At 55.3% G+C, this 24,168-nt stretch overlaps 2 protein-coding genes across 5 annotated transcripts in view; one reads left to right on the top strand and one right to left on the bottom strand.

Moving 5' to 3' along the window:
* Nucleotides 1–383: 383 nt before the first annotated feature.
* GPX3 (glutathione peroxidase 3) lies at nt 384–8,704 on the top strand. Its single transcript, XM_040630394.1, has 5 exons — nt 384–543; nt 5,215–5,368; nt 6,604–6,721; nt 7,158–7,257; nt 7,647–8,704. The coding sequence occupies exons 1-5, from the start codon at nt 457–459 to the stop codon at nt 7,866–7,868; spliced, it is 681 nt and encodes a 226-aa protein (XP_040486328.1). The 5' UTR covers nt 384–456; the 3' UTR covers nt 7,869–8,704.
* Nucleotides 8,705–9,218: 514 nt separating this feature from the next.
* TNIP1 (TNFAIP3 interacting protein 1) overlaps nt 9,219–24,168 on the bottom strand; it is a 48,568-nt gene continuing 33,618 nt past the window's right edge. For 3 of the 4 annotated variants that reach the window (XM_008692492.2, XM_008692491.2, XM_008692493.2), the window contains 10 exons: nt 21,140–21,229; nt 19,467–19,532; nt 19,175–19,306; nt 16,952–17,080; nt 15,039–15,170; nt 13,779–13,904; nt 13,202–13,267; nt 12,443–12,634; nt 11,489–11,579; nt 9,219–9,977 (listed from right to left, as the gene is read on the bottom strand). In XM_008692492.2, coding sequence (XP_008690714.2) covers nt 9,943–9,977; nt 11,489–11,579; nt 12,443–12,634; nt 13,202–13,267; nt 13,779–13,904; nt 15,039–15,170; nt 16,952–17,080; nt 19,175–19,306; nt 19,467–19,532; nt 21,140–21,229 — 1,059 coding nt within the window. In that variant the 3' untranslated portion in view covers nt 9,219–9,942. The remainder of the gene's footprint in view (nt 9,978–11,488; nt 11,580–12,442; nt 12,635–13,201; nt 13,268–13,778; nt 13,905–15,038; nt 15,171–16,951; nt 17,081–19,174; nt 19,307–19,466; nt 19,533–21,139; nt 21,230–24,168) is intronic. The other variant, XM_040630393.1, reaches the window with a different exon arrangement.

Below are 24,168 nucleotides of genomic sequence, written 5' to 3'. Positions count from 1 at the left end.
TGGAATGGAAGAAGGAGGAAAGAGGGAGCACCACCGGGTGTTTTAAAACCCAGGAGTAAGAAATGTTCGCTAGGATTGAGCCCCCCATCAGTTCTTCAGGGATATTAAAGCCCTGTCCCCTGGCTACGTTGGAGGGCATTGTGCCTGCCTCCTCCTGCACTTTGGAGCCTAAAGAAGAGGGGGCAGCCTCATGGGTTGACAAGGACCAGCTCCCATTTCTGCCCAGACTTGCTTATGTCACTGTCGCCCGGAGCCTAGGGAGGAGAAGGAGGGTAAATTGTGCCCGCCCCTGAAATGCCAGCAGCCCTGCGATTGGCTGCAGGGACTCCGGCCCGGCCGCGGATTGGTCATCGCTGAGGGCTTGAAAGGTGGCTGAGAGGATCGGACACCTCAGACGGCGGTGGCCCGGGATCGGACAGCGTCTCAGGCGAGCCCGAGACGCGCCCCCTGCCCGCCATGGCCCGGCTGTTGCGGGCGTCCTGCCTTCTCTCCCTGCTCCTGGCCGGCTTCGTCCCGCCGAGCCGGGGGCAGGAGAAGTCGAAGGTGAGTGAGCCTCGGGGGTGGGGGCCCGGCGGGACGAGCAGAGACCCCAGGTTTGCGAGGCACTCTTCCTGGGCTCCCCTCCAGGAGGGGCAACACCTGGTGCGAGGACCCTTAACTCCCGTCCCTCCCTCTCCGCCTCCGGGACCCCCACCCCGCGCGCCCGTATCTTCGCAGTTTCATCTATGGGAGCTCTGGGTGCTCTGGGGGTGCAGAATGAATACGGAGGACGGCCACTCTTGCTGAGTTGACCCCGTCTGCCCCACGGCTACCTCAGTGTCGCCTTGCTACGTGCATGCCAAGACAGTCCCCAGCAACTCCCCTCCAGGCGGCCCTGAAGGGGGCGGGGGACACAGAAAAAGGCCTAGATACTTGGCGTCTGGGTTGGCTGCGCAGGTTCCCGGGGGAGACTGATAGGCAAGAAGAAAGGGAAGGAACTGGGTGGTCCCCGTCTTGAAGAATTGCAAAGAGGGCTCTTCCAGCCCAGGAATTAACGCAGGTAGAAATGCCACGCTGGGATTCCAGGGCGTTGGACATCTGTGACAGAAAGCACTCTGGCTGGGCAGTGCACGACTCCCAGGACCCTGGCTAGATCCCCCATCCTTTCTGGACCTCAGTTTGTGCATCTGTGGGCGATGGGGCGGGGGCGGGGGGGGGGGCAGGCGCCCAATGAAGCTGATGGTTTCAGAGGGAATGCTTGGAGAAGCTGCAAAATCCACGTGCTGCTCTGTGAGGGTCTGTTCTGGGCCAGCCTGGGTACCCACCACCCACCGCCCACTGCCCGTAGTGGCCTGGGCAAACCTAGTCATTGGAGAAAGTTGGGGCCTGCCAGTTCAGTGGGAGAGGCAGAATTTTCCTGAGCCTTCGTCTATCCCCAGCAGAGTGTGTGACCCTTAGCTAGAGTGGGGATGCTGAGGCCAGGAGTGGGGTGACCCAGCATGCGTATCTCCTAGGAGAGTGCATGCTAAAGTGGGCCCAGTAGGCCTCTCCTCTTCCCCAGGGTGGGAGGCAGAAGCCTTAGGTATGGACCCAAAGACAGAGATTTGTACCCATCCTCCCAACACACATAACACACACACACACACACACATACACACACACACACACACACACACACACACACCATGCTTGTGTAAGCTCAAGAGAAGCTTTGAGCTTCTGTGTTCCTAAAATCTGGGTCTCTATTTTAAGATCTTAGAAGTCCGTAATTCTATTTCCAAAGTTCTATCCTCTGTTCAATTAGCCCATTCCAGGCACAGGGTTCCTTCTGTACATTTCTATCCCCCCATCCTGTCCTGTCCTCAGCTAAATCCTATTCAGTCTGTTTCTCTTTGGAGTAATCCTAGAAACCGGATGGCTATGAAGGCACTTCTTCCATGCCTCCTCCTTTGTATCCTGCCCCATTCATTGTCGCCAACTCAAAAGGCATTTTCCAGGTTAGGGATGGGACTGAGTTGCAAGATTGTGGTGTGGGGTAGAGGTTAGGGGTAGGCAGGCCAGCACCATGGAGTCAGCCCTTTACTTTCAGTTTGGGGAAAGCCAGAGAAGATTGGGCCCCGTCTCGAGAAGGCTGGAGGTAAGAATGTGGACCCCATGAATAACACATCATAGCTGTGTGTTCTTTGCAGAACTCTGGGGGAGGAATAGGTGGATTCAAAGAGAACAGGATGGGTATGGTCTAGAAAAGTCTGAGGGTGAGTATGATCCTATCAGATGCAGCCAGTTAGGACTTGCTGGCTAACGACATGCCCATCTCTCCTCCCAGGCCCTTACAGTTGAGATGTCATAGCTCCGGATTCTAAGACCCAACCACCTACCTTACCTCCAACTCCAGGGCCAAGGGATAGGATGGAGGGGCATGTGAGGAATGGGATGGGCAAGAGGTGGCAGGCTCGGAGAGATGTCTGCTTCCTCCCAGTTCAAAGGGAGGAGCTGGATAAGGAAGGAAATCCTCCTTGCCTTGCTGTGTCCCCTCTGCAGTCCAGCTTCAAGCTACCCAGGCTCCCTGTGCTTGCTGTGCAGAGGGCTCTGCAGAAGCTGGAGGGTAACAACTGCTGACGTGCACGGGATCCTAGTAACCGCTGGTTTCTAGGTGACTAAACGAGGCAGAGAGAGTCATGGAACCACAGGCTGACAGAGCTGAAGAGCCCTTAAGACAACACTGACTCTGAGCCCATCTGACAGGCGAGCAGCCAGAGCCCCACAAAAGGGAAAGGAGTGGTCACATAGAGTCAGAGTCACGGCCAGGCCCAGAACTCAGGTGCCCTGCCCCAGGCCCGGCCTCCTTTCACGGCACCACACTTATGGCAGTGGTAGATGGGAGAGGAGAAAGATCCAAGAGCAGCAGCCCAAGCCGGCCAGGGTTCTGGCTGAGACCGCCTTCAACTCCCATGCCAGCCCCGCTCTGCCATATTGCCCAGCCGTGGCAGGCCTGAGGCACCCGCACTGCCCCTCTCTGTTGCCTCCTCTGGCCTCCCTGCTGTTCATGGGCCTAGAGGAGGAAAGGGGGCTCACAGCTCACCTAAGGACAGGACTGCATGCCCAATGCTGCTCCAGGCCATGGCTTCCAGCACCGTGGACCACCATCTGACGCCCCCTCCATCTGAACCCACAAGCCTGGCCTCGGTGGCCCCGGTAGAAAGCTTGGAGGCTCTGTCCTCATCCCTTCCCCCGGAGACACCTCGCCGCGCACCATCTTCTTTACCCTGGCTGGGGAACATCCAAGCCGTCCTCACAATAACCGAGGAACCCCAGGGCCTTTTATCCTAGCTGCAGGCAGAATAATCACTCTCCTGATGTGGGGATTTCTCTCCAAGAGGCTTTCCAGACTGTTTTGATCTGCGCATCGATTCTCACAGCCATTTTGGGAGACAGGTGGCATTATCCTCGCCTGTCAGCCGACGGGGGCTCAGACAGTAAAAGTGACTCACTCACCCAGGGCCACAGAGCCAGCAAAGACCAAAGAGCCTAGTAAGAGGAGATTCCCCTCGCCCCACCCCCATCCCGAAGCTGTGGCCAGAAGTGGATCGTCCTATTGTTTACAAGCTTCTGTTATTTGGACAACCTCTTGGCTTTTGTTCTCTTCATTTCCCAGAATTTGTCTTTGGAGCAGGGTGAAGTGGAAGAGGTGGAGGCCGTGCGGGGAGGCCTTGCCTTCTGGCTGCTAGACCTCTGTGGCCAGCGGGGCTGGGTTTTCGTGCCCTGGTTGTTTGTATTTTGTGGCGGTTGTGGCGGAACTGACCCAGCTGGTGCCAGGGAGGCACAGGGGCTAGCGGAATGTTGAGCTCAGGTTTTGGACCTGCCTCCAGCACCCAGCAAAAATCACAGGGCATGGACTGTCCGTCTCACAGAAAACAGGGAATTGGCACTGAAGCCAAGAAGAGAGCTTGCAGCTCGCTGAGAATGGCTTATTGAAGGGAGCCCTGCCTCTCCTGGCTCAGCAGGCCTACGACGTTTTTCAGGCTGAGGTGGCTTTTCTACACCCTCCTGGGGCCACACCCCACCAACCAGATGATCCTTCACCGGTTGGGCCCAAGTACCTCACCTCAACAGCAAGGCTGCCAGGACTGATGGCGAGGAGAGGGTGTGGCTTTGCTTCTCTGACTCCCACCGCTGTCTCTCCCGGGCCGTAATGCTAGTTTGCACCTCATTTGTTTATTGTCTTGGCACCTCTCTCCTCCTCCATCACGGCCAGAGAGGACCTGCTACAGTGCCGGAAACATTTTCCGTTCCCATCATGACCAGCACCGCCGCTGATTGTGTTACTGATGCCAAGACCCCCTTCAAGAGTAGACCCACGTTTTGGTCACCTGTACCAGAGCTGGGGTGGGTGTAGACAGGAGTCGAAAGCAGTGCCCTGCCGGTCGGCAGTGATCCCATCCTTCCTCCCCCACTGATAGTGATGCCGGCAAGCCTGATCCAGTTTGAGGTTCTCATCCTATAAAAGAGGAAACTGAGGCCCAGAGAAGAGAAAGGACTAGCCCCAGACCACACAGGGAGTTAGCGGCAGAGCTGGCCGTGGAATCCAGGTCCCCCACCTGAGTCGATCGTCACTACTTGTTCTAGAGGTTGACTGGGGGGCAGCAGCTGGGCAGAGAGGAAGGCATATGGGTCATCGCAGCTGCACACTTACAGGGAACATCTCCCATGGGCGAGGCCCTGCTGCTTTCCCCTTGCTGTCACACCGAATCCTCCTGGCAGGCCTCTCCCCTTCCTGGCTCCTCCCACTTCCCTACTTTATAGCAACAGCCTCAGCTTTCCAGTCCTCCAGATCTGAATCACCCCTCTCCACACGGCCGCTTCCTCCTTTCTGTTCAGTTCCTCCTTCATGCTGTTGTCCAGGCCACATCGTCACCTGCCTGGCTCATGGCAACGGCAGCCCCAGCACATCTCTCCAGGCCTGGCAAATGCTTACATGTGGGCGCGGGGGGCGAAGTAATGGTCACAGTAAGCAGCACAGCAGCTTTCCACACACTCACCAGCCAATTACGTGCTTTCATAAAGCATTACCTTGCACAAGGAAGTAGACCTTGGCTCTGGTCCAGTTCCAGATCTTGGAGTGGTCTTGGGCAAGTCACTCTCCCTGTTGGTATCTTTCATAATCTTGAAAACGGAGATGCCCAGATTCCCTTCCGGCTCTAACCACTCCCTGGTGCTGGTCTTGCTCTGTTCCAGACGGACTGCCATGCTGGCGTGAGTGGTACCATCTATGAGTACGGAGCCCTCACCATCGACGGGGAGGAGTACATCCCCTTCAAGCAGTACGCTGGCAAATACATCCTCTTTGTCAACGTGGCCAGCTACTGAGGCCTGACAGACCAGTACCTTGGTAAGAGCCCAGCCCCACTCCCCTGCTTTGGGGCTGTTTCTGCCAGCTGGCAGATTTTAATCACGGGAACTTTTTTGGTGCAAGTGGGAAGGGGTGACTGTGATCATGAGATTCCAAGCCCAGTATCCCAATTGTACCGTCTTCCATATTTCGGTGAAGATGACTAGATAAGCCTGAGGTCTGATTGTCTTCAGACATGTTCTAGAAGTTTCCCAGTTATCCTTCATCCCTGGGCACCCCAACTGCCCTGAAAGCAGAGGGATGGAGGAGATTGGGAGATTGGGTCTGTGCCTGGAGTGTCCTTTCAGTGAAGTAAGAAATGGTAGCTCTATCCTGCTGAGAATTTCCCATCTGCCCTCAGCCCCATGTGCCCTAGTGCTTCTCTTGGCCCCTATCTGGAAACCAGGCAGTTAGACCGAGGCCTCGAGTATGTGTGTCAGTGGCAATCCCAGGTGTTTCACCCAGGTTTCGTGATCCTAGGATCCCCACTTCTCTGCTTCTCCGGGGCAGAGGAAACAGCCTGAGGGAATAGGCAGGCCAGAGGCATCTGACTGCACCCACAGGAAAACTCCCTGGGGCTGAGCACAGTCTGTCGGTGGGGCTGGGGGGAAGCAAGGGCAACTGGACCCTGAATGTCTGCCCCACAGTCTCAGGCAAATTCCTGGAGGTGGAATGACGGTGGTCTGGGTGGCGCAGGGGGTACTGGGTGCTCTTTTCTAGAATGCTTCTGTCCGGCCCTTGGAATAGAGCAGAGCGTGTTTGTGCAAAAGATGGGCTGGGTGCTGGCACTGAGGGAACTGGGGAGCTGGGCCAGGGCCTCCCTTCGATTCCCAAACTGCCAGAGTACAGGAGGGTTGTGAGGACCCCACCCACCCCCTTGAAGTCCTCTGCCTTCTGCCCAGGGACGGACCTATGGCTCTTGCTCTAAGAAACGATCCTGAGAGTCCTGGAGGAGCCGTCAGCCTCCTGGCCCAGTGGCAGTGGGCAGCTGACTCCTGATAGGAGAGGGTATTGCTCTCTTTCCTCCCCAGACCTCCAAACAACCAGACTGGAGTCAGGAGAATGGGGCTTGTATCCCAACATGGTCACACTCACTGGGCAATCTCGGGCAAGGCCCTCCCTGTCAGGCCTCGGTGATTTCAGCTCACAAGGGGTGAGCCGGTAGAGTGGTGCGGACGAGGCAGGGGTCCTTGATGGTCTACCTTCATCTCTGCTCTCTTTCTACCCTGGCCCAGAACTGAATGCACTACAGGAAGAGCTTGAACCATTTGGTCTGGTCATTCTGGGCTTCCCCTGCAACCAATTTGGAAAACAGGAGCCAGGAGAGAATTCGGAAATCCTACCCAGCCTCAAGTGAGTGCTCGCTTGCTTGGTGTCCTGAGAAAACACAGCCCCCTGTGCCCCAGCCTAGGCGCTGGCATCTCCTGCATTGGCCCCTACTCATGACGGGTGCTCAGCCACCAAGAGCTATGCTCCCCTTCCAGGAACCCTGTTCACTGGCATGAATGGAAGAGGATTCGGAGATAGTGATGACTGCGTGTGTGTGCATGATGGGATGGGGGGCATGGGGAGAGTGTAGGCAGGCGACAGGGTTACTGAGAAGGTACCAAACCAGGAAAAGAAGCTTGCACACCCACACTATGCCTATGGCCATTCAATACTCATCAGCTCCCACTGCCTGGTGAGGAATAGAACCCAGCTTCCCAACGCCCCCTCCCTGTTCAGTCCCTTGTCATTGCTGAGCCCTAGGCCCATCTCCTTGGGACCCACATAAGAATATTCCTTGCAGGTATGTCCGACCGGGCGGGGGCTTTGTCCCCAATTTCCAACTGTTTGAGAAAGGGGATGTGAACGGGGAGAAAGAGCAGAAGTTCTACACGTTCCTGAAGGTCAGTGCACAGCCACCTCTGTGGGAGTCACTCAGCCCAGCCGACCCTGGCTCTAGACAGAGCTGCGGCCACCCCTGGCTCCAGCCCATGCGGATACAAGGCCTGTGTATGGGCCCCGGGGGGGGGGGGGAATTCCTGGCATCTATCATTCCAACCATAAGGTTTGGCAGACCCTAGGATCTCAACAGCCCATTTTATAGATAAGGGGACAAGAAGGGACAAATTGCTAGTCTTACAACCCGCTAGAGCCAAAGCTGGTCCTGGGATTCCATTTTCAACTCCAAAACTGGTGCTCTCTGCTCAGTGCCAGGCTTCTCCAGGAAGGCCTGGAGAGGGAGAGTGGGAAGGGCCCCAAGCAGGGTTGACGCTCTCTCATTCCCCCTCTGCAGAACTCCTGCCCTCCCACCTCGGAGCTCCTGGGCTCACCTGGCCGCCTCTTCTGGGAACCCATGAAGGTCCATGACATCCGCTGGAACTTTGAGAAGTTCCTGGTGGGGCCAGATGGTATACCCATCATGCGCTGGTACCACCGGACCACGGTCAGCACTGTCAAGATGGACATCCTGGCCTACATGAGGCGGCAGGCAGCCCTGGCCGTCAAGGGGAAGTAAATCAGGCCTGCCTGACCCCGTGTCCACCGTGCAGGGGCTGGGGAGGGACTCTCTTCAGGAAGGAATCCATTTCTCCAACCACACCACACTCCCACCATAGACCCCTCACTATTACACGAGGCCCCAACCTGACACAAACATGTGCATACGATTGTGTCTGTACTGCTGTGCACGTGGGTGTCTGCACATATGCCCACAGGTACGCGTGTGCGTTAGTGAAGAGCCAGCTGTGTCTACCTTCGAGATACAGGGAACGCGTACCATATGGGTACACGCAGCTGTGTGCTATGGAGAGTGCGAGAGAATGCCTCCCCTTTCTCTCTAGTTCTCTGTTCCAACGATAACCATTCACTTTCAGCTGAGCCCAAGTTAAAACCAGCTCTAAATCCAACTGTTCTGCTCCGACCTAGACCACAACTTTGGGGCCAGCATCTTCCATTGCCTCCAAATATCACCACTGAAGTGCCCAGAAGTTTCTGGGTCTACCACACTGCCCAGTCTCCCTCCTCTCCACCACGCAGCCTCTCTCCTTCCTGAAGGGCCCTCCCAAGCCCCCTACCCCTCTCCATTGTGCTCCCTGAGAGCAGCCAAGGCAGATGTGAGAGCAAGGGCCACGTTCCCCGTGCCAGGAATGGCATCTCCATGAAGGAGGGGCCCGAAGCCCTTGTGGGCGGACCTCCCCTGAGCCTGTCTGAAGGGCCAGCCCTTAGTGCATTCAGGCTGAGGCCCTTGGGCAGGGATGCCATCCCTGCTTTTCTGGAGGACGTGCCCCCTCCCCTCACCCTGGTATCTGGCATTAGACCCCCTGTCTGCCCAGTAAAGGCCTTTCTGCAACAGCTGAGCCTACTGTGCTTCCTCCATGGGGCCACGCTCGCTGGGGTGGGTACGGAGTGAGGTGGAGGAGGAAAAAAGAAATAGAGGGAGTGCTTCAGGCCCCTGCTGTTTGGTTTCTACCTAGACCCTCTCTGCTTCTCTAACTTGGCGTTTGGAGTTTACACAACCAGTTCCCATCCACTCTCGTTCCCTCCCGCAATTCTCGAGATGAGGTACTCCACGTGACAGGTGAGGAAACGGCGTCACAGAAGGGCCGGCCTTGCCCAGTGCCTCCAGATGTGAGAGGGGCAGGACTGGAATGTAAACCCGGGTTACCGGACTCTCAGCCCAGACTCCGTCCACTGCCCCTGGGTGCCCCACCCTCAGAGGCGCTTGGAGCAGAGCCCAGGGCGTATCTGCCAAGAGCCCTGGCGATGTTTTAGGGGACTGGGGGGAATGGGGCACAGCACGCAGTACTCTCACTGACCGGGAAGGGAACACTAGCCAGGGCATAAAAGAACACAAGTCACAGAATAGTGATCTTCAACTTGGATTTATGTCCAAAATTCGTGCAAACAGCTGCCCAGGGACAGCCAGCCACCTTGATCTGGGCCTCTGGCACCCCAAACCTCCAGCTGTGGGGCCAAGCATCTGGTACTTTCACGGTGGGCCCCTCAGCACATGTGGTTGGCGTGGCCTTCATCCCAGGCTGCCAGGGCGCTGGCAAGGCTGCCGTGCGTGGAAGTGGAGGGCCCTGCAACAGACCACCTGTCATTCTCTTCTGCTTCTGGTAGAAGCAGTTCTTCCCGCAGCTCCTCAGAGGGGAAGGGTTGGGCATGGGGCAGGTCCTGCTACTACAGAGCTTAAAGCAAATGTGAAACACACACGTGAACTGAACACGTTCCACAGAGGGGCTGGAACCACTTCCGGGGAAGTTTCGAAAGGAAGGGGTCTCAGCTGCACCCCACTCTTGAGACGGATGTCCCCCGGGGATTCCACAAAGCATGGCAGGTCAGTCGGATGAGGCCTCTCTCCACCTGGTTGCAAGGTAGTGAGCTTCTCCTCGTCACTCCGAAGGAGGGCCAAATGGAAGCCTTGTAGGGGGAGCCTCTCCAGTCTGTAAACAGTTCGGGTCGGGCTGGGGCACAACCCAGTGGCCCATCAGCCTCCCAGCCAGCCAAGGCTCTGGCCCACAGAGAACATGGCCTCGAGTTTTTCAGCAATCTGAGGTCAGGTGGCTCTGCGAGACGAAGGTCTGGTCTCACTGAGGCCCCTCACGGTCATTTTTTGTAGACTCTAAATAAAGAAAAAGATCGAGGACTTTAAAAATGATGGGCTGCGGTAGGTTTCAAAGGCCTGTGAAAACCCAGCAAGCAACAATGGAAATCACAGAGTTGAGTGCCGCGAGCGCCAGGCCCTGGGCTAGGACCTTAGGTAGATTTGTCATTCCGTTCCTGTCCAGCCCGACGAAGCAGGCAGATTCTTGTCCCCTTATGGAGGAGGGAATAAGGACACAGAGAGATTTTTAAGAATCTGCCTCAAGTTCCAGATCTAGGAAGTGTTTGGGCTTAGCCCGCCTGGCTCCAGATCCCAGAGGTGGAGCGGTTCTGGGGAGGGGGCAGCCCTGCCCACTTGCCCCTCATCACAGCAGCGTCCGAGGGGTTCCGCACAACCTCCAGGGCTCTGTGGGAACCAGGAGAAAACGGCCGACCAGCCCACTGCCTCCTCCCAACTGCTAGCTTCTCCAGACCGCACCGCCTCCCCGTCACCGGCAGCCTCTGCTCGCGCACCTTCTGTGAGGGGCCCCCGACCTCCCGGCAGAGCGGGCTCTAGCTTGGCAAAGCCACGACCCGTAGAAAACACCTCTTTGTGGAAGGATTCGGCTTCCCTGTTCCCACCCACAGGCAAGGCAGTGCCTTCTGTCCCACAGAGCCTTGCAGAAAGCAAAGGCAGACACTTCGAGGCCCCGGAGTCCTCCCGTGACCAGTGAACAAACCTCCAGTCCCCCACTGTTGATGTCGAACGCCATGATCGGATGGAGCTTTTCAAAATGCAGACCTGATCGGTCATGCCACTCTGCTTTAAACATGCCCAAGGACGGCCCATCCTCTCTCGGACAGACCAGCCCCCCGCCATCATCGGCAGGTCCCTGTGCAGCCTGGACTCACCTACCTCCCTGACCTTGCCTCGCCCAGCTCTCCTTCCCTGCCCTGTCCTCAGCCTCTCCAGCCTTCTCTCGATCCTCCAGTGGGCTTCCCTTCTTCCCTCCCTCCCATCAGGGCCTTTGTCGTTGTCATTTCTCCGCAAGAACATCCTCCACTGTCCCCTCTTCACCCGGTTAATGCCACGCCCTCTGAGGGTCTCAACTCCAACATCGCTGTCCCCAGCCTGGCTCAGGCTCTTCTATCTGCTCTCACAAAAACCCGCTCCAACCCCCAGGCGCCGAAGCGCAATCGGATACCCATCTGTATGATTCCTGGTGTGCATTTTATTCATTTCTTCCTCCCTCCCTGGGCAGGAGGCTCCGTAAGGGCAGGAGCCATTATCTGTTTCCACTCGCGTGGCTTCCCTCGCACCCAGCACAGCGCCTGGCACTTAGACACCACACTCAGATGAATGAATGAATGACTTCAACCCCCTCACTCCGCAGTCACCCCCCTATCCTCTCAACACTGTTCTGGAACGTGAGGCCTCTCTTCCACCAAGAGCAGAAAGTAGTGACATTGTCCCCAGACTAGGCCGTTCCTGGCAGGTAAGAAGTTATCTCCCCAAGGGGAAGATGAGACCCAGGGCCAGACCACGCTCACCTGGTTCCACAGGCCTGGCCGTGGGCAAGTCCATCACTTGGGAGCTCTGATTGCGCATCCCGCCACAGGGCGGCCGCCAGGTGTATTCTGGCTGCAACAGAATCGGTGCTTAGTAGTCAAAAACCACACTCGAACATTCCAGTAGCAACTACCACGCCAGCACAGCACTAAATACACGTTAATCCGGCACAACTGAATCCTTACAACAATCCAGGTGGCCATCCCCATTTTACAGGTAAGGAAACTGAGGCTGAGGGGTTAAGAAACTTGCTGAAGGTCACCTAGCTAAGAAGGTGGCCAGGCTTCGGTTCCAGGTCTCTATAACCCCAGAGCCAATCTCCTAGGCCCTGCACTCTACTCCAGTGTTGATCTCCAAGAAGATGTGTGTAAAGATGGGGCAGAGTAGGAGAAGCCAGAAGAGAGGCCAGGCAGGAGGCACCGTCATTGTCCAGGTGGGAGCGGGGATGCCAAAGCAGGACCGAGGCAGAAGGATGGAGAGGATGGGACACGTGGCAGCAGCTCTTTGGAGAAAGAATGATAAGCAAATAAAAGGAAAGGAAGAAGGGACGGGAGGGGAGAGGAAGGGAAGGGAAATTGGAAAGGGGAAAAGAGAAGGAAAGCAAAGGAGAGAATGCATGGTGAGGACCTGGCACCTGGTTACAAGGGCAAGTTCTAAGAAAAAGTCAAACCCAAACTCTCATCCCCCTGGCCTGCTTGGTTGGAGGGAGCCCTCCTTCCTGCCCTCCCTTTGAGCCTTTCCTGTCCTACACCAGAGACCCTGAGGGGCTTTGGGCTGGACGGTCCTGCCTGGCTCTGGACATCTGCCTGCACACAGTACTGCTCAGCCAAGAGCCAAGGATGCAGTCTCACACCCCCTCACCTGACCTTGCCTCTGGAAAGCGCATGGGCTGGCCTCTCTGTGTGTCCTGGAGTGAAGGGGGGACGCAGACTCACCAGATGGAAGAGGCGTGAGTTTGGGAGTGGGGGTGGGTGCTCCATGGCCATGGGGGGCGGGGGGTAGCGGATCTGGGACCAGTCCTCAAAGCCGTGGTGTGGCACCATGGCTGGCATGGGCGCGTAGGCGTAGGGGTAGGCCCCGCACAGGTGCTCTGGGTGGGGCTCCACGTGGTAGCGCTCCGCAGAGGCCTGCAAGAAATGTTGACGTCTGGCTCTAGCCTGTGACAGGCCATCCCCAGTGACACCCGTCTCATCTCCCTTTCTCTGCTTGGTGTTTTAGTTATCTGAAGGCTGGTAGATGGGCACAGGTGGCTGGGTACCGGGTCACAGGTCGCTGGGTATAAGAACACAGGTGGCTGGTAGATGGGCATAGGTGGCTGGCACAGGGGCACAGGTGGCTGGGTATAGGGATACAAATGGCTGGGTATAGGGACACGGGTGGCAGGGTATAGGGACACGGGTGGCAGGGTATAGGGACACAGGTGGCTGGGTATAGGGATACAGGAGGCTGGGTATAGGGACACAGGTGGCTGGTACAGGGACACAGGTGGCTGGACAGGGGCACAAAATATCCACCGATGACAGCCAACGTGTCCCCGGCGCCTGCTCTGTACCAAGTACGTTCGAAGTGCTCGACCTGCATTACCTCACTAATTAGCTGGACGCCTGCGGAGATGCTGCCTGTCCCCTCAGACTGTAGCTCCCTGAATAAGGTGAGATGAGGTAAGTGCTCCCTCCTCCCTCAAACCTCCTCACCTTCGCTTTCCTCTTCTGCTGTTTGAGGGCTTCTTTTGTCTTCTCCTCGTCTTTGAACGCTTTTAGCTGAGAGAAGGAGGGAGGGAGAGAAGACTGTTGGCCCAGGCACATCCTGCCAGGCCCGGACCCAGGCCATAAGCAGCCCTGAGCGCTGACAGGCTGATGCACGGGCCAGCACTCTCGGTGGCCAGCCTGGCCGAGCCCCGGGACGGAGGGCCCCGGTGGGGCAGAGCACAGCCCTGGCTGGTGGCTGCAGGTGACGCTGCTCACCGTGGGTGGTCTGAACACAGGTCAGGAGGGTTCACACGAGCCTCCTGTTGCTGTTGTGTTCCTATTGACACCCTTTAGTTCCATTCCGTGAGACAGTGGGGGGCTCTGATGGTGGAGGTGGGAGGCAGAGGTCAGAAAGGGGAGGGGACTCACTGAGGTATGCAGAAATTCGGTAGCAGAGCTGGAAGAACCAGGGTGTCCTGACTTCCAGTCGCACGCGGGAGCCCCAGGGGTCTGTCCCCCCCCCCCCCCCCCCCGCCCCGTGAGGCCAGGCCGGGTGCCCCCTCCTTGGCCCAGCTGCTCTCACCTGGGCGTTGGACAGGGTGACCTGGGCCTGCAGTTTCTCCACCTGCTTCTTCAGCTCTTCCTTCTCCTCATTCATACGTTCTCGATCACTGCGCTCCCTCTGGAAGTCCTCCTCAAAGATCTTCACCTGAAAGGGAACGGAGGGGAGGGGAGAGGAGGGCGGGGTGAGGGAGGAAGGGCTCAGACTGCTCTGGCCTCCTGCTGGTTTCACCCCATCCTCAGTCATTGTGAGAAGGGGAACGGGTGCACCCGTGGCTCCCCACCCCCACCCACACACAGAGTAGAGCTAGGTCCCTCGAGTTTACAGCTGGGCTTCAACATAGGGCTTTACTTAAACAAGGTATCCATGGCTTAAAAAAAAAAAAAGAGGCGGGTTCACAAGCCCCCAACCAGTCCAGTCCTTTCATTCAGCTAAAGCCCCCACAAGAGGTGAGGCCACAGGCCCAGAGCGTGGGTGCAAGACTAGAGTTTGTCTCCTGGATCCCAGAGGACCTACAGAACTCTCCCCCAAGGCTTCGCGGGTGCCCTCAAGGAGAAGGTCTCCATTTATGCTAGCATGTCTTTAACATCTTTCCAGTATTTACTAATTTCCCTTCCCTTCCCTGGAAGAGGACTCAAGTTCAGAGTCTTCATCAGGCAACAGTATCCAGCTAGACTTTAATACTGTTTTTCTTTCACTGTATTTATTGCTTACAGTTACTTTCCATTTGTGACAAGTACTAAGCAGTGTTTTCCATTTCTAGTAGTGATATAAAGTTCCTTTTTAAATACATTTATTGAAAGTGATTTATTTAAAATTTATTTATTTTTAAAAGATTTTTATTTATTTATTTGACAGAGAGAGAGGACACAAGCAGGGGGAATGGCAAAGGGAGAGGAAGAAGCAGGCTCTCCACTGAGCAGGGAGCCCAATGTGGGGCTGGATCCCAGGACCCTGGGATCATGACCTGAGCCGAAGGCAGACACTTAACTGACTGAGCCACCCAGGTGCCCCTAAAACTTATTTTTAAAATACCAGGTTAATAATAGCACAGCTTGGGTACAGAGATGGTTAAATCAAAAAGGTGGCAGGGGAATGACCTAGTTAGGGACACAGTGCCAGAAAGGATAAGCCTATAACCAGCCAGGGGTCCTGGCCAACAGCCAGAAGGTGGACTGCTAATTAGAGTTTCCACATGATTCCAATCCCATCCTGGGTCCTCAGGAATGCTCCAGCTCCCCACTCAGCACCTCCTACCTGACCTCATCCTCTCGGGCTCACCTGCTGTCTCAGCAGTTCGTTCTGCGTGACCAGCTCCTGTTCCCTTAGGAGGCCGCCAGCTCCTTCCGGGCCCCCAAATGCTGCTGATGGAGAGGAGGGGGAGGCCTGGATGCTCAGGGCTTCCTCCAGGGCCTGGGATCAGGAAGAAGGGAGACAGGCCCATCAGCAGGAGCCCTGGAAGTCTGGCCTCATTGGAGAGGTCATCTTCAGTGACCCCCTTCCTGACATTAGTGACGATACTAACTGCTACCACCAGTACTATTTATTCATCCTGTACACACATCATATCATTGGATCCTCTCCACGGTCCTAAATAGAAAAGACTATGACTGTCACGTCCATTTGACAGATGTGAAAACTGAGCTTCAGAAAACCGTGATGTGTCCAAAGTCACATAGCTTAAAAGCAGGCTAACCGGGGGGGTCCTCACCTAGAAGGGAGAAGCTCCCCTTCCCTGGGCAGGTGCAGCTCACTTCCTAGCACCCAGACCTAGAGAGAATACTAAGCCCTTCAGGGAAGCTTCCATGTCCTCAACCACTGCATTGCCCTCAGATTCTTCAGCTTTCCAAACCCATGGCTGCCAAGCCTGCCTTTCTGTCCCCAGCTCTTCTGTAGTTAGATTACACTGGAATTTAATTTTGACTTATTCAATATTTTGCCTTTCTAAGCATGAAAATGGGCTGAAACATCACGAAATAACATTTTGAAGATAAAGAAGAAAAGCATCCTTATTCTACCATGCTCACAAAATACTTTCCTTTATGGAAGCACTGTGCTCAGAGCTTCTTAAAAGGTCCCTATTAATGGGTTTTCTCCTTCAGCTCGGTTAACGTGTTACCCGAGAACTCTGGAACCCCGCTCGGGACCCACCACACTCATCACCACCTGGACGTTAGCCCCCAGCACGGCACCCACAATGCCTCCCTAGACAGTGGGGGGATAAAGAAAACCTCCCCCAACTTGGACTTGGGTCCCGCTTAGTCTCCTTGATTCTCCCAGAAACCCACGGAAACTGCTGAGCCGAAGGTAAGCCCCAGACGTTGGAGGGGAAGTTACAGCTCCACTTTACCCTCCTGCTCCATCTGCCTATTTCTCAGATGAGAAGACTGAGGTCCAGGGACAGGGAGAGGCTTGCCTGAGGTCACAAGCAAAGCAGGGCACTTGCCTTGCATCAGTCGCCCACATGTGTGTCTCTGTCCCCCGTTATGCCAGGGAAACCCGGAGGGCAGTGATCCAGCCTGAGTGACCTCTAGGGTCCAGCACCATGTGCAATACCGTGCCCGGATTTAGCCCCTCGACTCCCCCAGCTCGGGACAGGTCATTCTTTTCTCTGAGAACAGGTCCCAAGGTTCCCCAGACTTGGCAAAATCAATGCGTATCAAAGCCCAAAACCAAAGAGAAAGGGTTCCCCCTAGCAGAGCTGNGGGGGGGGGGAGGCAGACAGACAGAAAAGGAGGCAAAGATGAACCACAGACAACTCTTCCAGGCTTTTGGAGAACGTTTTCTTTCAAAGCTTCCTCTTGTCAGCTCGCTCCTTTAACCCCTGTGCTGGAAGGTGTCCAACCAGGGTTCAGATGGCAAAACTGAGACTCGGAGAGGCTGGAGTGGCGAAGCTAGGGCTAGCACCAGCCCCCAGAGCCAGCCTCACCCCTACCCACTCGCCTTGGCTCAAAGCAGCGGGTATCTGCTCCACCCAGATGCCCGGTCTCCCTGGGTCCCGATCCCCGAGGGCAGGAACCCTTGGGCCTCTGCTCATCCACTCCCTTCAGAAGGTGTTTCCCGAGCATGTGCTTGGTGCTGGGCACTGTGCCAGGCGCTGGGGGCACAGCAGCTGGTGAAGAGAAGCACCTCCCCCTGCTGGAGGGGAAGACAGATCATCAAACAGGCCATCGAAGGAGATGCAAGGCGCCCACCTTGTTGAGCCTCTGGATCTCCTTTTCCTGGTACTCCCGCTGCCGGGTGAGCGGGCTCAGCTGATCCTGCAGGTACTTGACCTTCTGGCGCAGCTCCTTGGCCTCCGCTGTCAGCTGCTCCTTGTCGGTCTGCAGGGAACACGGGGCTCGTCAGCAGGGAGCCCCTCCGGAAGGCCTGAACTCCCTGCATCGCCAGCCCCAGCCCTCGGTCAGCCCTGCCTCCTCTCGGCCTCTCTCTCAGCAGCCCCCAGTGCTCACGTGAAGACACCACGCAGGGCAGCAGAGCCATAATGCCCACTGCGTCCTGTCCTCAAGGAAAAGGCAGCTCAGTTCAGTGAAAGACTCCGGGTTCTGATACCAGCTCCTTTGCCAACGAGCCAAGACCTTGGCCACTGTCACAGTACTCTCTGGTCTATGCTCACCTAGCTGCCATGGCTCGGGGGCTCTTAACGTGAATCGCGGATGGGTGTCAGGAGGTCTGTGAACCCCAAAACGGGATGCAAAATTTTGCTGTGCCATTTTCTAGGGAGAAGAGCCATAGTTGCCACGAGATTTGCACAGGGCTCTTCTGTGATACACAGAAGTGATCAGCCACTGAGAAATACCTAAAGGACCTTTTAGCTCTTACAGTCTCTAAGCCGAGGAGAGAAGACACTTAAAGAAATAAACGCAGCGTAAAACGTAGACAGCGTTCCTCCACAGAGAAACAAAGTACTGCTAGGTGAAAAGAAAGAATGTCACAGCTGAGAAGAAACCAGGAGGGCTTCAAGGTTGAAGCTCACTATGGAAGAGACAGGACTCCTTCACTACAGGGGGCCACACTGGACTGGCCTTCAGAGAGCATCAAATCCTAATTCCTGATGTTATGGGAATGAATGTCCAGAGAGGGGAGGTGACTTACCTAAGGCCACACAGTGAGCTGGGGCTAGAAGCCAGGTCTCCTCATTCTGGTGCTCTCTCTCCCCTTGCAAGTCAAAGGAAGTGTTTCAAACAGGGGAGGTCAGCCAGAGAACGGGGAGAGCAGCCTTGGGCAGACCTTGTGGGAGGTGTTCTGGACTCCCACTTGAGAGGCTCCAGGATCAGCATGGCCTCTATCACCATGTGTCCTTAACACAGGGCCACCTCCCCGCCGCTAACAGGGAGCACTGCCCCATTCCAGGGACTTATCTCACCCACCAATGCAAGCTAGGGGAAGGGACCAAAGAGCTAGAGCTCTGGCGGACAGTCCCAGACGTGAGTGCACTCGGAGGAAATATAGGAAGTGTCCTCCCTAACTAACACACACCTTCAAGGCAAGGCGTGGTTGCTGGGGCAGGCTGACCCCTCCGATAAAGCCCTGAGTGTCCCCTGCTGACAGAGGGAACTCCGAAATGCAATTTGTGTTGAACATGGCCATTTTCAAGCTAGGCAAAAGCAGACTGTGCCCAGTTCCCATGAAGGGGAAGACACTATAAATACAATCTTAGAGTCTGGGGGTCCAGTGGCCTTTCCTCTTTAAGCTGTCCCAGGATCCTGGAAGGCCTCGGCTGCTATCAGTCACACTCTGATGGATCAGAGGCTGTCTTCAGGGGACGTGCTCCTGGCTCCCCTCAGATTGAACCTGGTTCCCCTTTATGCCCTCTCCCTGCTCCCTGGAACTTCTCCTGTGATACGAAGACACTTGTATGTATTTGCTTCTGTAATGACCTGTTTCCCGTTTCTTCCCCACCCGCTGATCTGTTCCCCGCTGCGTCTCTGAGCCCAGCACGGCGCCAAGTGCACGCTCTGTTGAACAGCGGCTAGACGAGTGAAGAAAGGGAGCTCTGTCTAATATTTTGGCAGCCCCCCACCGAACAGCCATCACTACTCTAAACACTCAGCGGCAGCTCACTGCCATCAAGCGCGCAAGCTGCCTGCGTGTGTCTCCTTCAGTCTATGCTTCCCAGCGCGGTTCCCTAGTCCGCAACATTTCAACTGAACAAAAAGCTCTTCTGCGCGCAAACACGAAAATATAGAAAACAATAGCTGACCCAATCTCCTCGATCTTCAGATGGGAAACTGAGGTACAGGGAAGGAAAATGCTTTTGCTGTGGCCACACAGCCCTTAGCGCTAGAGCCAGAGCTGGAACCCCCACACCCCCCGACTCCAGCCCCACCGTCTATTCACTACATTGAGCTCTCGGCTACTGGGCCGGGGAGAGAGGCCTCCCGCCCGGAACCGGCAGCGGCCAGCAGTCAACTTGCCTCCTCCATTTCGATCTTGGACTTGGCCAGGAGGAGCTTTCGGTCAAAGTCACGCTGCTTCTGCTCCCGCTCAGCCTCCAGGTCAGTCACCTGCTTCTGTAGGTCCGCCAGCTTCTGGCGCAGCTCAGTGATCTGGGTTCAAAGGCAGAGAGGGGGAGTGCGTGAGGGAAGGGGTGAACCTCCAAGGTTCAAAGCTCCTGAGAAGGAAGCAGCAGGCGGGAGACCGGGGAGGCCCCGAGAGCACAGCCAGGAACCGGGGACTCAGCCATGAGTCCCCATCACCCCACTCTACCTTCTGCTCGTACTGCTGCTTCATAGACCGGAAATGCTGGTCCCACTGCTTGTTCACCTCGAGCAGCTGTGGGGAGAGACGGGTTAGCAGGAGACGAGCAGTGAAGGCACAGGGAGGGACGACTAGGCACAGCCCGGCCGCCCACGGTGCGCGCAGTGCGTGCGGGAGACCGGCGGCCACGGACGCTCTGCTGCCAACGCTCCCTCCTTGGAGACTCGGCGCTCCCCGAGGAGGAAGCTCTATCCTCGCCAGGGAAGCGGGACTAACACAAAGAGCAGCGCATAATTTGGGTGCACAGGTTCACGACACACGTGCAACCTGGGATCGCGCAGGAAAGCTTCCCGCTCCCATTTTCCTTAACCCTGAAAACGAATCCTGGAGAAGCACGTGCGTGAGTGTGTGGCGGTACACACGCACCGGCTGGCCGTCTCAGCAACGTGGGTGACAGCAAAATCGAGAGGACTACCGAAGCGTAGGAGGTGTGTTAAGAAAATTACCCTATAGCCTGAAAACGAGGCGCTGTGCAGTTTTTAAGAAAATCAGGCCCCTAATACTCTGTGGCATTTCTAAGATGACCCGAATTATTTGCCATACGTGACACAACACTTCCTCAGGGAAAAAAAAAACAATCCCACGCCATTAGATACATAAAACAATGGGAAAAGCTATCCCCGTTTCAGACACGTTAACATACGATAAAGAGTACTCAGAAGGGAAGAAATAGAGTGTATGTTTCATACGTTAATAACTATCCTCGAAGATATAGTTAATTTTGAAGAAAAGAAAAACAGTAATCTGCAATCATGCAGTATTGAGGATATAATTTTTTCTGCTTTTTTTAAAAAACACATTAGACATTAGTAAGTACATAATGAAACTTTGGGCTGTTGCCAACACGTGGGCATCTCTAGGTGGTGAGATTCTAATTATTTTTCTAATGAGCATTATATTACTTCTGTCATCAGGACAAACACCTTACAGCAATACAAAAAGAAAACCAAAACTGATATACACGTAAGCAAAAGACTGATGGAGGCCTGACTTGCAAATGGGCTGGAGGCCCAGGAAGGGCAGCAAGGCCCAGGGATCCGGAGGAGAAGCTGAGCTGTGTGGGGACGAGCAGCAAGACAACAGATAGGATTGGGCTTCCACCTCCAGTCTGGAAATAGTGGCCTGGGGTGGGAGACGGAGGAGGCACATGGGCACAGCCTCCATTCTGGAGACTTCCAGCTGGTGAGAAGCAGTGCTGCAAGAAGGCATCGGATCCTCTCCTTCTGTAACAGTCCCTCCCTGACCCAGCTGCATGGTGACAGAGGGGCCCCAGGCCCCCCATCCCTGAAGCTGCCACCTGCCTACCTTATCACAGCCTCCTTCCACTATCCAGGGTGTACCAGGGGGGCACTCCTAAACTATCCCCCTGCCAACAATTTCAGGCCAGGCCGCAAATGCCACCTCTTCCGAGTGACCCTTGTAGGCAAGGGAACTGATTAAGAAACAAGAGCCCAGGACAAGGCAGCACGTCTCTCCCACAGGCAGATGGCTCCCTGGTCACCATGGCAACTCACCATGGTGATCTGGGACAAGACAGGGGCCGAGGGAGGGCCTTTGTCCTGCCAGGCCCAGGAGGGACGGAGGGCTTTCCCTGACCACCGCCAGCCCCGCTAGCTGCCTACCTCAGTGCGCTGCTGTTCCAGCACCTTCACCTTCTTCTCAGTCGCAGCCAAGGCCCCCGCCTCTGGGATCTTCCCTGCTGCCACACAAGCCTGGGGAGAACCACACAAGGACTCAGCAAAGCCTCCACGAACAGTTCTGTCAGGCACTCGGTGCTCCTCGAAGGCCTTTACCCAGGGACCCAGGCCTCAGTCTCCTGCTTCTCTACTCTGCCCACCATCCAGGACACTGCTACACATCCCAGCCATGACTAAGGCTGCTTTGGAAAGTCTATTCAGATCATTATTCCTCCTCCCCTGCCCTCCTGCCCTCTGCTCCTCTTCCCATGGCCACTTCTTCCCCGGCTCAGACTCTATCCCTAAGGAACTGCCACCATCCCCCACCCAACATCAACCAAAAATCCTCGGACTTAGAAGGCAAGACTTATAGATTCTTTTTAACATTTTATACAATGTTTACTTAAAAAGCTTTTTAGAAAGATATGGAACACAGATGTGTCTGTGTGATCAGTACGTGTACACGTGCTTCCTAGCTCCGTCCTTCAAGAGAGCCTAATGCAGTGACACTCCAGTCTCCAGTAGCAGCGAGCACATCTAGTACCCAGATCCTGGTTTCTACATGCTGTTCTCCAACAAAAAGAGACAGGGTTCCTGAGAGAAGTGGTTGACTCCAGGGGCAGGGAAAACACAAGCAGAGTTTGGAGTATCTTGTGCCAGAAAATAAGACGGGGCTGGGGTGTCTGGGTGGCTCCGTCGGTTAGGCATCCAACTCTTGGTTTCGGCTCAGGTCATGATCTCGGGGTTGTGAGATCGAGTCCCATGTCGGGCTCTGTGCTGGGTGTGGAGCCTGCTTGAGATTCTCTCCCTCTGCCCCTTCCCCCACCTCTCTAAAATAAATAAATCTTAAAAAAAAAAAAAAAAAAAGAAAGTGCTCAATAATAATATGAAGAAGAAAAAAGGCATGTCTCATGGGCGTAGGAGACAACCTGAAAGAGCTGCCTATGGCCAAAGCTGGAACAATTTGAACAAAAATATAAATCATGGTTGTATTGGATTGTAACCAGAAGAATAAAAAAAAAAATCCTTGAGTCTGTAAGTGGTAGAAAGGAATAGCTGAATAAATAAATAAGTTGGGGGGGGCGCCTGGGTGGCTCAGTCGTTAAGCATCTGCCTTCGGCTCAGGGCATGATCCCAGAGTCCTGGGATCGAGGCCCACATCAGGCTCCTCCGCTGGGAGCCTGCTTCTTCCTCTCCCACTCCCCCTGCTTATGTTCCCTCTCTCGCTGGCTGTCTCTCTCTCTGTCAAATTAATAAAATCTTTAAAAAATAAATAAATAAATAATAAATAGGTGGGGGAGAAGGGATGACTCTCCCTTACAGAAGAATTCCAATTACCGAATATAGAAGGAGCGAGGGAAATACAAAATCTACTATGGTAATGATGACCTCTGCAGGTGAGACCCATCATGGATACTAAAATTAGTGAGAACTGTAAGGAGAAACAGGACATTTGCACAGACTTAAAGTTTCTCCTCAAAAAGAAGTATTTATTAACTACAAGGGGAAACCTGGTCCCTCTATTATGGAGAAACTGACACACACCCCCTTAGCCACACGGTCGGTGTGGACAGTGATAAGACACACTGACGTCATGTGCCCCTGCCGGATGCACCAGGAAGCGCACGGCGTCACTCCTGCGGTGCCCTCATGATCCGAGTGCACACCCTTCGCCTGATCACAGTTCGACCCTCAGGGACGCGCTACAAAATCACTGGCGGAAGATCTCCAAAGCGTCAAGCTCCTGAAAGACAAGGCGCGGCTGGGACCCGGTCACGGACTGGAGGAAGCTAAGGAAACGTGCGGTCCCGGCCTGGCGGCGCGGGCACAGAAAGTGCAGGGGCAGGACACGAGTGAGAAACTGGCGAAATCGGAACAAAGTCTATAGTTTAGTTCATAATATTGTTTATCTTCTAGTTTTGATCAGTGAACCGCAGTTATGTAACTGGTTAGGGGGCACGGAATTCTCCGGACTACTTTTGCAACTGTTCCACAAATCTAAAGTTATCTCAAAATAAAGTTTAAAAAAAATTTTTTTTGAACTAGGAAATGTTGGGGCGAAAGAGCAGAAGCTTTGGAGGCCAGCAGTGGAGTGCTGGCTCTCACTCCGAGGCCAGCACGAGGCCGAGACCCACACACCTTCTGGACCTTGGTACGAGATCAAAGATGGGCTCCGAAGGCCCCCAACCTCTGATAGCCTGTGGGCTTGTCAGCATTTGTCCTGGGGTCACTGCCCACATCCTCTCTATCCCCTGCCTTCCTGCACCCTTTGCACTTCCCCCCGGGGGCTCGGGGTCCGAGTTGGGGGGAGATGGACCATGAGGGCAGAACTCGTGGGGCTCCAGTGCCCCCTGCAGGCTAAGGGCTGTCAGCACACCTCAAAACCAGGGTGGTAGGTGAGCAGGCTGGAGGAGCCCTCCAGGGGACCTCACCTTTAAGGAAGGTGGGAGACCGGCCTGCCCCTAGAAGCCTGCTACTTCCTTACAGGGCAAGGAGGAAGGGGATGGGGCTCCTGGGGGTTACACCCTTAACCTCCACAAAGAAGAGAAGAGTCAGGCCACCTGGCTGTGGGCACCAAAGCTGCCATTAAAAGTAACAGCTAACGTTCACAGGTTACCACGTGCCCAGCGCTAAACCTACGTCACAGGTATCACGTCACTGAACGCTCCCACCATCCTGTGAGGCCAGTGTTACCGCTTCCATTTTACAGAAGAAACTGAAGCCACATGGTTGGCTTACGTAACTCATCCAAGGTGGCCGTGCTGGCAAGAGGTGGGGCCAGCACTCAAGCCACATGTGGCTCCAGGGGGCCGGCTCTGCCGCTGCCCGTAACACATGCCCCCCATGGGACCTTCCTCTCTGGCGGGGTGCTAAGAAGACCTGGACCTTCGGGGAGTCGAGCCACACGAGTTGACACCGAAGGGCTGGGGAAAGGGAAGAGGCCTGCCCACAGAATCCACACCCGTGGTGGCTCA

Source organism: Ursus maritimus, unplaced genomic scaffold (assembly GCF_017311325.1).
Source record: "Ursus maritimus isolate PB19 unplaced genomic scaffold, ASM1731132v1 scaffold_15, whole genome shotgun sequence".
NCBI lineage: Eukaryota > Metazoa > Chordata > Mammalia > Carnivora > Ursidae > Ursus > Ursus maritimus.
Note: the sequence above shows the minus strand (reverse complement) of the source record. Positions and strands in the feature narration are given on the sequence as shown.